Genomic DNA, 10,829 nt, shown 5'->3' with positions numbered 1-10,829 from the left:
ATAAGTCTGCTTATGTTCTGACTATGTACCTAACAAAGTCCTTGTCTTAGGAGAGGTCAACTAGTAAAGCAACTATTGGTATTTAAGTTGGAAGAGGCCTCAGTTAGGTGACTTCAGAAAACACAAGAGACGACATGTTTAATTGGCATACAAAAGCTTAAGTCAATTTAGGAAACAAAGTGCTGTGGGATTCCAAAAGCAACGTGTGGGATGTCTGGACCCTCAGAGGGACAGTTGGGATGGCAAAGTTCAGGTGCACAGAATTTTATTCAGGAATACCTGTGATGTTGATTGCTTGCATGCAAACCTTGGTGTCTCCAGCCTTACAGAGAAAGCAAATGCCATCGGTTTCCTCTCCTGGAAGTCATTGTGTGAACCCTTTTTTGTTGCTAATGTGCTGGAGAGCTCTGCTTCATCAGCAGTCATGTCACTACTTAGGACCTTTTTAGGTTTGTCTGCAGTTTTCCCCCTGCTCTTGTCCATTAACAATCCTGTCTGTTGCCCTTGGGAGTATCTAAGAGGCTAGAAAAGGGGAAGGTTTTTAAAGTCTCAATTAGATGAAGATAGGTAAGGAAAGTAACTTGAGGGGAGGGAAGGTAGGTAGCTAACTAAAACTCTGGAAGAAAGCCCTGCACAGTGTTGTTTCTGGATGTCAGCCTGTATGCTGCACAATGCATGGCAGGCTCAGGCTTGAATTTTGGAAGCAGTGCTACTGAAACCTCACTTTTCCCAAAAGATTTCCCTTTCTGAGCACAAAGAACTTGGGAATTGGATGAGAGCTACTGCATTACTCCTCCTGAATGTGCCAGAAGGTCCAAGAAATTGGCTGTCAATAAGCAACTCATCTCTGGCTCCTGGCACTAACACCCCTGATCAACTGGGGTAGACAATTTATTTTTTTTCAAGTAGGAAAACAGTTGCTTAGATTGTGTGGAGTAGGGAAGTGACAGGAGCTGGAATGGTGCTGTGGAGAAGAAAGAAGTGGAATTGTGAGCTTTGCAGATGGCAAACTGCCCATACCAATTTGTGAACCTAACACCTTTAGGAAAATTTTAGGCTAACAACATTTTTACTGCCTAAATATCTTTCATCTCTGTTCATCTCCCAGTTGATGTCTGGGGAAGAGTTAGAAGTAAAAAGTTGATGTTTCCTTCAGCTCTTATATCCTATAAAACACTCTCCCCCTATGAATTTGCACCAGAGCTAAAGGGGGGTGGGAGGTGAAATGTCTGGAGTGCTGCTCCACAGTTGGGGGATGTGTAATTAATATTGATGTCTGTTAATTGCCAGGCAGTGGTGTGCAGGGCAGCAGGCACAGCTCCTGGTAGAGGTCTGTGGGAGCACAGCCAGCCTGACAGCCCAGAATGCCTTTGTCTTCAAAGCCTCAGATCAGCTATTAAGATTGTAACCTGAAACTCCAAAGTTCTGTGCTGAGTTCCTTGTAGCTGGTGGTTTTCCTTTCCTATTCACTGTTCTCTCCTGCTTCTCAGAGAATCTCAGAATCCCAGACTGGTTTGGGTTGGAAGGGACCTTAAAGATCATCTAGATCCAACCCCCCTGCACGGGCAGGGACACCTTTGATTTTTATTCCCTTGGGGACTTTGCAATGAGCTTGATGCACAACAGATCAGACCTCTGTAAAATACCAGAATTGCTCTCCTCTTGAGCAGCTTCCAGAAGTTACAGGTCATGATGATAATGATTCATGAAGAGCTTGGTCTTTGATCTTTATCTTTGATTCTCTTAGAGAGAACTGCTGCCTTTGCTTAGACACAAGTCAAGTGCTAGTGGCCGGGTCAATCTACTCACCTACTCATAACATCCCTCTTGTGGCCCTTCATTCTTGAAAATTACCTGGTATTTGAAGCATAATCTTTGTTGCTCAGACAGCAGAAAGCAGGCTGCAATTTTTTTTTAATATATAAAACCTCTCTGATATCCCTGGGGTTCTGTAGCCATCTGGGTTTGCTTCTGGATTGGTCACACATGCTTTTGGGGGGGGATGTTTCTAGCTGACTCACAAGGTGCCAGTGCCCCTGGTATACCCACCTCACCCCTGATGTGCTCTGTCCTTGGCCATGTCTCTGCTGAGCACCCTTGAGCATCCATCAGTTGAGGGGGGGAAGAGGGGGGGGTGAGCTGGTGGGAAACAGGGATTTGGAGCTGTTGAGAGTTGTGTCGTTCCTGGAATTTGCTGCCCAGGGTTTACAAGAACAGGGTCATCTTCATTAAATAGACTGACTTGTTTCCTGCAATGCCCTTTATGGTGAAACTTGGGCTTTTATTTTTTTATGGGGTATTCTGGAAATTCTGGAAAATGGTTCTAATTGACTCTCTCTTGTGGTTTAGCTGCATGTAATACTTGGCAGTTGATTCTCTTCTGAACAGCATTGATCTGGTAATAATTGTTACTGGCTTTTATGTGCTTCCCAAGAGTCCCCTCTCCCACAGGGTCCAATACGTACAATAACAGACCTTGAATTCATTCTGCCAGAACTTGCAAAGCATTTTAAATGCTTTTCCTGCTCACTGTCATAGTCAGTGGTCTTGGATACCCAGCATTTTGGAACAATATGGAAATTGGAGCATATTCTGCCTTTTCATTTAAGAACAAGGACAGTTGGAGCAGCTGGAACAGAGAGCACTGCAGGTTACATCACTGGTGACATTTTAAAGCTCTTTGGGTCTTTTTCTTTGCAGGAGCTGAAGGCCCTGGTGGCCCAGCACAATGGGAGTGGTTCCCAGCAGCCTGGCAGCTCCCGCTCCTGCCTCCCCAGCAGCCTCCCCTCCAGCCAGAGCCAGCGCAAGTACCACTTGGAAAAGGTTTTTCTGGTGTCTCAGACTGGGAACTGCAGAGTGATGGCATTCTGTGACTCCCTGAGCTGTCTGGTGGTATCACAGCCTTCTCCACAGTCTACTTTTATTCCTGGTAATTCATAGAATCATAGACTTTGGGTGGGAAAGGACCTTCAAGATCAGGGACACCTCCCACCAGCCCAGGTTGCTCCAAGCCCCATCCAACCTGCCCTTCAACACTGCCAGGGATGGGGCAGCCACAGCTTCCCTGGGCAACCTGGGCCAGGCTCTCACCACCCTCACAGCAAAGAATTTCCTTCAATGTTCAACCTAAATCTCCCTCTTCCAGTTTTAATCCCTTCCCCCTTGTCCTCTCCCTGCCCTTGTCCCAAGTCCCTCCCCAGCTTTCCTGAAGCCCCTTCAGGCACTGGAAGGTGCTCTAAGGTCTCCCTGGAGCCTTCTCTTCTCCAGGCTGAACACCCTAACTCTCCCAGCCTGTCTCCAGAGCAGAGCTGCTCCAGCCCTTGGATCACCTCTGTGGCCTCTGGACTCATTCCAATAACTCCATGTCCTTATGTTGGGGGCTCCAGAATTAAGCAAGTCAAGATTTGGGTGTTCAGAGTTGGAAGTTAAATGTGTTTTCTACTTGCTCCCTGCTCCCCCCTTCTCTTTCTTGACCTTTTTGCATGTGCCTTGTGCTTTGGGAATGCTCATAAGACTGTCATTCATCCTGGCCCTGCATGGGTGACTTCTGCTGAGCTCCCCAAACTGTAGGTGCATTGATCCAAATGCAGCTGGTTTGTCAATATTCTAAAAAAAAAAAAAAAAAGAAAAAAGAAAAAAAGGAAGAAAAAACGAAAGCAAAAAATAAAAATCTTTTTATATGAATGAGAGGAGCAGTGCTTCCCAGTGAGGAAACAGCAAGGCAGGAGGTGAGGTTGTGGGCAGCCTTGTCACACTGACCAGGGCCAAGAGACCTGATGTCTGGCCCAGATCCAAGTTCTTTTTTCCAATGGTATGGATGTAGCATTAGGGAGTCTGAGAGAGTTTAATTTGCCAAGTACTTCAGTGCTCTCTGAATGATGCAACTTTGATTTGGATAATGGTTTGGAGATTAATAGGCTTTATCTAGGCCTAACAGAATTGTTTTCTGCATTCAGCTGGCCTTGTTTTTCTGGCTTTTGGATTCAGGGAATGAATCTCTGAATGGAGGCTTTGTGGGGACTCTTGTAGCACACAGGTTAAGTTCACCTGTTAGCATTCTTTGTGGTGACACTTGTTCTCTTTAAAAGCCATGTAATCCTGTTGTGTGTGTTTTTGTCTAAGCAAGGATGTCTGGGAATAAACTGGCTAAAGAGCAGCAGGCTCTTGTAACAAGAATTGTAACACTGATAGCCTGTTTGCTCCTGCTGGCTGGGATCCTGAAGGATTTAGCCCTGGTGCTGTTTTAACTAAAGAATGATTTGTGGCAGTTCTCATCCAGAACAGCAAATCATTTTTCTCTGCTCCTCCCACCACGGGCTTCAGTGCAGACCTTGTGGTTCTGGCACAGAATTGTCAGGGTTGGAAGGGGACCTCTGGAGATCATCAATCCAAACCCTCTGCTAGAGCAAGATTGCCCAGAGCACATCCCACAGGGCTGCATCCAAGGGGGTTTGGAATGTCTCCAGAGAAGGGGACTCCACCACCTCCCTGGGCAGCCTGTCCCAGGGCTCTGTCACCCTCACTGTGAAGAAGTTTTTCCTCCTATTTCAGTGGCACTTCCCATGTTCCAGCTTGTGCCCATTGCCCCTTGTCCTGTCCCTGGGCACTACTGAGCAGACTCTGGCTCCATCCTCCTGCACCCACCCTGAGATACCTGTAGGTATTGATAAGGTCTCCCCTCAGCCTTCTCCTCTCCAGGCTGAACAGTCCCAGCTCTCCCAGCCTTCCCTCATCAGGGAGATGCTCCAATCCCCCAGTCATCTTTGTCACCCTCCCCTGGACTCTCTCCAGCAGTTTCCTGTCTCTCTTGAACTGGGGAGCCCAGAACTGGTCCCAGTTCTCCAGATATGGCCTCACCAGGGCAGAATAGAGGGGCAGACTGACCTCCCTTGACCTCCTGGCCTCACTCTTCCTTATGCACCTCAGGATTCCATTGGCCCTCTTGGCCACAAGGGCCCATTCCTGGCTCATGGATCATTTATTCTCTACCAGGACTCCCAGATCCTTCTCCTTAGAACTGCTTTCCAGTTCCACCCTAACCTATATTGTTGCCTGGGGTTCTTCCTCCCCAGGTGCAGGACCCTACACTTCCCCTGGTTGAACTTCATGAGGTTTATCTCTGCCCAGCTCTCCAGCCTGCCCAGGTCACATTGGAGTGTCACCACCCCTTCCAGTTTAGATCATCAGTCAAAGTGCTGAGGTCACACTCTGTCCCATGGTCCAGGTTTCATGGTGCTCCACGATAACCTCCCTTTATCCTCCTGTACCAGGTTGTGGTGTGAAGATGCTGAGTGTGGCCAACTTGAAGAGCAGCCAGTACATCCCCATCCACAGCAAGCAGATCCGGGGGCTGGCGTTCGGCAGCCGGGCAGATGGTTTGTTGCTCTCTGCTGCTCTGGACAGCACTCTCAAACTCACCAGGTGAGCCCTGCTGGGAGAGCAACCCTGTCCCAGGGGAGTTTTGCTATGTGCAAGGGACTGGATTGGATTTTGTTGGCTCAAAATGCCTTGCAGTGTTTGCTGTTTTGCTTTCCAAAAGGTGCTGTGAAGACGGGATCAGGTCTGGGGATGTTCTTCCTGAATGTGGGAACTAAGAGAGGGAAAGTTTGTCCTTGCTTTATGTGGGAGGTATTATGGAGGTACCTGCCTGTGATGCTTTTCTCATGGAAGATTTCAGTGGAAAAGAAGTAATTCGGGACAGGTTGGCCAAGTTATGTTGAGGACAAAGGTAGTATCATGTCTAGATGTGAAATGTACTGTCTGCTTGGTTTTCAGCTACTGCAGGGAAAGGGAAGCAGGGGCCTCCAGGAGAGCTGAGGAGGGACTCGGGACAAGGACAGGGAGGGAGAGGACAAGGGGGAAGGGATTAAAACTGGAAGAGGGAGATTGAGGTGAGACATGGGGAGGAAATTCTTTGCTGTGAGGGTGGTGAGACCCTGGCCCAGGTTGCCCAGGGAAGCTGTGGCTGCCCCATCCCTGGCAGTGTTGAAGGGCAGGTTGGATGGGGCTTGGAGCAACCTGGGCTGGTGGGAGGTGTCCCTGCCCATGCAGGGGGTTGGATCTGGATGCTCTTGAAGGTCCTTTCCAACCCAAACCAGTCTGGGATTCTGTGATTCTATAAATTCATATGGTCTAAAACAGAAACAAGGGGTGTTTGGCTTGAGCACTTCCCTTCCTCTGCTAACTTTTCCTTCTCTGACTTCTGCAGCTTCTTGCAGAGCATGGAATTCATCTGGGATATGAAATGCATAGACAGCAATATTGAGCACATGCTATAGGAACACAGGTTCTCTTGAGCTAGCAGGGACTTAAAGCAGCACATTGGAGACTCATTATGCAAAAGTTGAGAGTAAAAATGTGCCTGGTCCTGGTAGATTTTTTCAGCCTAGGGGTGTATTTTCAGGCTTCTTTGTGCTGCTCTATAATTTCAGGCTTAAGCTGATTCCAAACTCTGTTGCCTGATTGATTTTAGAGAGTTACAGCAACATCTTTATGCCCATCTGTCTGTCTGTCAGTGGAGGGTTAGGCAGGACGTGTGTTCCATGAGTGATTAGTCCCAATTCATTCCCCTGAATGAAGCAATGAGGAGAACTTAATCCCACCAAAACAATGTAAAGAATGTTGCTTTCCTGTTGCCATGTTGAAACGTTTGCTAGACTAGTTAAAAGTAAACAAAAGTGATGCCAAAGGCAGCATGTTGGATTTCTAACTGAGTTTAAGATTCTTTTCCTGGTTGGATCTGGAGAGCAGCTCCTTGTGTCAGTGTCTGCTCAGACTCCCCCCTCTGCCTGGTTGGATCCATCAGAACTTGTGATCCTCTTGCTTTTGTGCTGGATCCCAGAATGTCTTGGATTTAAGTGCTTTCTTCAGCAGCATCTTCATACTTCTTTCAGTTTCCCTCTTAAAGGACAGTCCTCCTTTGGTCATCTTTCTTCTCTAGTTACTGATTTCATAGTCATCCTACCAAAAGGAGTTATCCAAGATGCCTTTGGATCTCCTGTTCAGGTTTGCAAGTGTTTAAAATGGCACCAAAGATTTGGGATTGGGTTTTTTGGGGTGTTTGTTCCCCTTTGTTTTGAACTAGTCACTGTTCTGATGTCAAGCTCTGTCAGTTTTCCCCAGCTAGGTCCATCTTTGTGGTGGTTCTCCTTGTACTTACCTGGGAGCACTTACTTCTCTGGAGTTGTGAGCAACTCCTGTGTTGTACAGGATACCCAGAGTCACCTGAAGTGGTGTCTTCTGCCTGACACTGTTCTCCAAGTGTTGACCAGATGTTGAAAACCCTGTTCATCTGACACCAACTTCATCTGTTGTCCTGGGTCGCTCCCCTCTGTGTGCTCCCTTCTTCCTTCCAGAAATTGAGTTTACAACGAATTAACACCATTGGCTTCATTTGAGGCATAAGCACAGTTCTTCTCATGTAGAAAAAGAGGGGAAATAATTAATGAGAGATGTAATCTGAAGAGATGAGCCCTGTCATCTCAGGAATATGTGGTATTACAGAATTACCCTGGAGTCATTTCTAATTGTTTCTAGAGAAGGAACTTGGCTTTCCCTTTCCAGTAAGGCAGCTAAGACCCTGCTTTGAGACTTCCTTTCCCAGTCTCCAAAGATCAATCTGGAAAAGGAAGCAATACCCTGGAAGATTTATAAATCACTTGGCAATATCCAAGTGCTGATTCTGTCTGGATTTTTCCAGATTCACATCTGGCATGAAGGAGTAGTTAGATCTCCCCCTCTACTCAGCCCTGGTGAGACCTCACTTGGAGTGTTGTGGCCATTTCTGGGCTCCCAGTTCCAGAGGGACAGGGATCTACTGGAGAGAGTCCAACAGGGGCTTGGAGGATGATGAAGGGACTGGAACACCTGCCTGATGAGGAAAGGCTGAGAGACCTGGGGTGTTCAGTCTGGAGAGGAGAAGACTGAGGGGGCATCCAATGAATGCCTCTCAATACATGAGGGCAGCAAGAAGGCAGGACAAGCTCTTGTCACTTGTGCCCTGGGACAGGATGAGGGGCAGTGGATTCAAACTGGAGCCCAGGAAGTTCCACCTCAAGATGAGGAAGAACTTCTTTCCTGTGAGGGAGACAGAGCCCTGGGACAGGCTGCCCAGAGACATTGTGGAGTCTGCTCTGGAGACTTTCAAGACCTGTCTAGATGCCTTTCTGAGTGACCTGCCCTAGTTGTTTGTCTGGTGTGTGTTTTCCTGCTCTGGCAGGGGGATTGCACTCAATGATCTTCAGAGGTCCCTTCTAACCCCTAATATTCTGTGTAATTCAGCATTTGGTCTAAAGAGAGATGTTTCTGTCTTGAGACTTTCAAAAGCTGGCTTTGCTCATCTCAATTAGGCTCTTTTCTCATCAGTAGATGTTTGTGCAACAGGCCAACCCTTGTGTTTTTCTTCTGCAGCTTGGCAACAAACACTGTGGTGCAGACATACAACACTGGCCGTCCTGTCTGGAGCTGCTGCTGGTGTCTTGATGATACCAACTACATCTATGCTGGGCTGGTCAATGGCTCTATCATGATCTATGACTTGAGAGACACCAACTCCCACGTCCAGGAACTAGTCCCTCAGAAGTCCAAGTATGGCATAAAGATTTCTCTCAACTTTGCTAATATTCATTAAAGCTCAACGTGGCTTCTTCCATAAATTGCAGCAATTGTTGTAGTTTAAATTAGTTTGTTAATCTCTTGTTCAAAAATGCAAATTGAGCAGGGATGTGAGAAGTCTCTCCTAAGGTTGCATGGTATATGTATAACTTAGTAGGAGGGCTTGGCCTCTGCACCTTTTTAAGGCACACAGGTCAGAAATGGACCCAATGGTGCAGCAATAGGAGAACCAGCTTTGCTTTGGGGCTGGGAAAGGACATTTAATTTGGAAGGACCAATTGCAAAGAGGTGTGAGGCACTGGCACTTCCATCTCTTCTACCCAGGGAGTCAATTGCTGCTTTGCAAACATCAGATCTGTGCTGTCTGGTGCTGCTTTAAAACACAAGGCCCAGTAGTGAAGTTGAATTTGATTTAATCTTGATAAACCCCATTGGGTTTCCTTGTTGGAAGGGCAGTTTTGTAGCCTGGTGAGACCCTTTCTTTGCAATGTGGTTGGAGAAGCTGGAGCTCTGGAGCAGGGAGGGAGGACACCTTCCTGGTGCAGCTGGCAGCACTGACTCTTGCCCATCACCCCTCCAGGTGCCCTATGGTATCACTGTCCTACCTGCCCCGGATGGCCTCAGCATCCCTGCCTTATGGTGGAATATTAGCTGGGACCTTGGAAGGAGCCTGTTTTTGGGAACAGAAAGCTGGGAATTCCTACAGGCCCCATCACCTGCCCCTGGAACCTGGAGGATGCATTGATATTCAGACAGAGACCAGCACCCGCCACTGCCTCGCCACGTACAGGCCTAGTATGTAACAGCACAGAGGGTCCCCTTCCTCCTGCTGATTGTTGGGTCCAGCAGCAGCAGGTCACCTTTCTCTCTCTGTCACACAGGTAAAAACAACCCCTGTGTGCGTTGTGTGATGATGGAGCTGACCTGCAGCCCACTGACAGAGGCCTCTGAGGACGTGGTGTGTTCTTCTAACCCCGTGCAGACTTTCAGTGCTGGGCCCACCTGCAAGCTGCTGACCAAGAATGCCATTTTCCAGAGCCCAGAGGAAGATGGCAGTGTCTTTGTGTGTGCTGGGGATGAGGCATCTAATTCTGCCCTGGTATGGGTTTTATTTGGGAGAGAGGATTTCTCAGAGCCACAGCATCTGTGGAGTTTTGGTGGGAATGGTCTTGTCAGGCACGTTGCCCTGTGCAGGTTGTGATAAGGTGGGTCAGTGTTAGGCAAGGCCTGTGGTCCTTGTCCATGGAGAGGAACTCAGTCAGGGAACCCCTGCTGTTCCCCAGAGGAATGCAGCTGGGGACACTGACACAATGAGGGTCCAGTGACCGAGGTGGAACACTGGTGTCATGGGGACTTGGAGGGGTAGCTGATGTAGTGAGGGATGGATTCAGGCTCTTGGGGAGCAACAGGGAAAACCAGGAGAAGGGTTGTCCTCTATACAGAAGCAGCTTGGACAACAGGCTGCATGAGAGCTAATGAGCTGGGGTCAGAGGAGGGGGCAGTCAGGGTGGCATCCTGGCCTATTAGAGACCATCCAGGCAGGGTGTGGAAGTAGACAAAGGGTCCTCTAAGTAATCTGAAGCAAGTCTTTTCTCTAGAGAGAGCAAACTCTGTTTTGGATGGGAGGGGAGACTCTTGCAGGCTCTGACCTTGTCTGTCCCACAGCTCTGGGACGCTGGCAGTGGCTCCTTGCTGCAGAAGCTTCAGGCTGACCTGCCCGTGCTGGACATCTGCCCTTTGGAAGTGAACCAAACCCACCTTCTGGCCACACTGACTGAGAAGATGGTGAAGATCTACAAGTGGCAGTGAGAGGGGTCACCGAGCCTTTCCACATCTCCCCCCCCCCCCCCCCCACAGCCTCTGCTGTCCTGCAGCTGCTGCTCACAGGAGGCAGGAACCACTGCAGCACCTTCCTGGCAGTAGGTGGGAACTGGGACATGCTGGTGCCTACAGCAATCCTCTTCTTCCTCTAGACTTTTTCTTCTTTGGGGCAATTTTCTTCAGTCAGACTCCACGAGCTGCCTGAGCACAGCAATAATTCTTGGATTGTCTCCAGCCAGCATTGCTGCACTTTTTTTTTTCCAGTGTGAATACAGCACAGGGACTTGCAAATCTCTTCTATGAATCAACAAAAGAAGAGGAAGTTGATGACCACAGACTCCCACTGCACTTTCTCCTGGAGTCCTGCTGTGATTATTGGGTGACAAAAAGGTGGC

General features: G+C 48.3%; 1 protein-coding gene across 1 annotated transcript in view; it reads left to right on the top strand.

Annotated features, from left to right (window-relative positions):
- Window positions 1-10,422, top strand: part of RFWD3 (ring finger and WD repeat domain 3) — a 24,693-nt gene extending 14,271 nt beyond the window's left edge. Inside the window, exons 7-12 of the mRNA XM_009998306.1 lie at window positions 2,701-2,929; window positions 5,271-5,421; window positions 8,410-8,586; window positions 9,194-9,408; window positions 9,495-9,712; window positions 10,279-10,422. Coding sequence (XP_009996608.1) covers window positions 2,701-2,929; window positions 5,271-5,421; window positions 8,410-8,586; window positions 9,194-9,408; window positions 9,495-9,712; window positions 10,279-10,422 — 1,134 coding nt within the window. The remainder of the gene's footprint in view (window positions 1-2,700; window positions 2,930-5,270; window positions 5,422-8,409; window positions 8,587-9,193; window positions 9,409-9,494; window positions 9,713-10,278) is intronic.
- The last annotated feature ends 407 nt before the right edge of the window (window positions 10,423-10,829 follow it).

The sequence above is a fragment of the Chaetura pelagica genome, unplaced genomic scaffold, assembly GCF_000747805.2.
Source record: "Chaetura pelagica isolate M959 unplaced genomic scaffold, ChaPel_1.0 scaffold125, whole genome shotgun sequence".
Lineage (NCBI taxonomy): Eukaryota > Metazoa > Chordata > Aves > Apodiformes > Apodidae > Chaetura > Chaetura pelagica.
The sequence above is the reverse complement of the archived record's forward strand: the minus strand, read 5'-3'. Positions and strand labels throughout refer to the sequence as shown.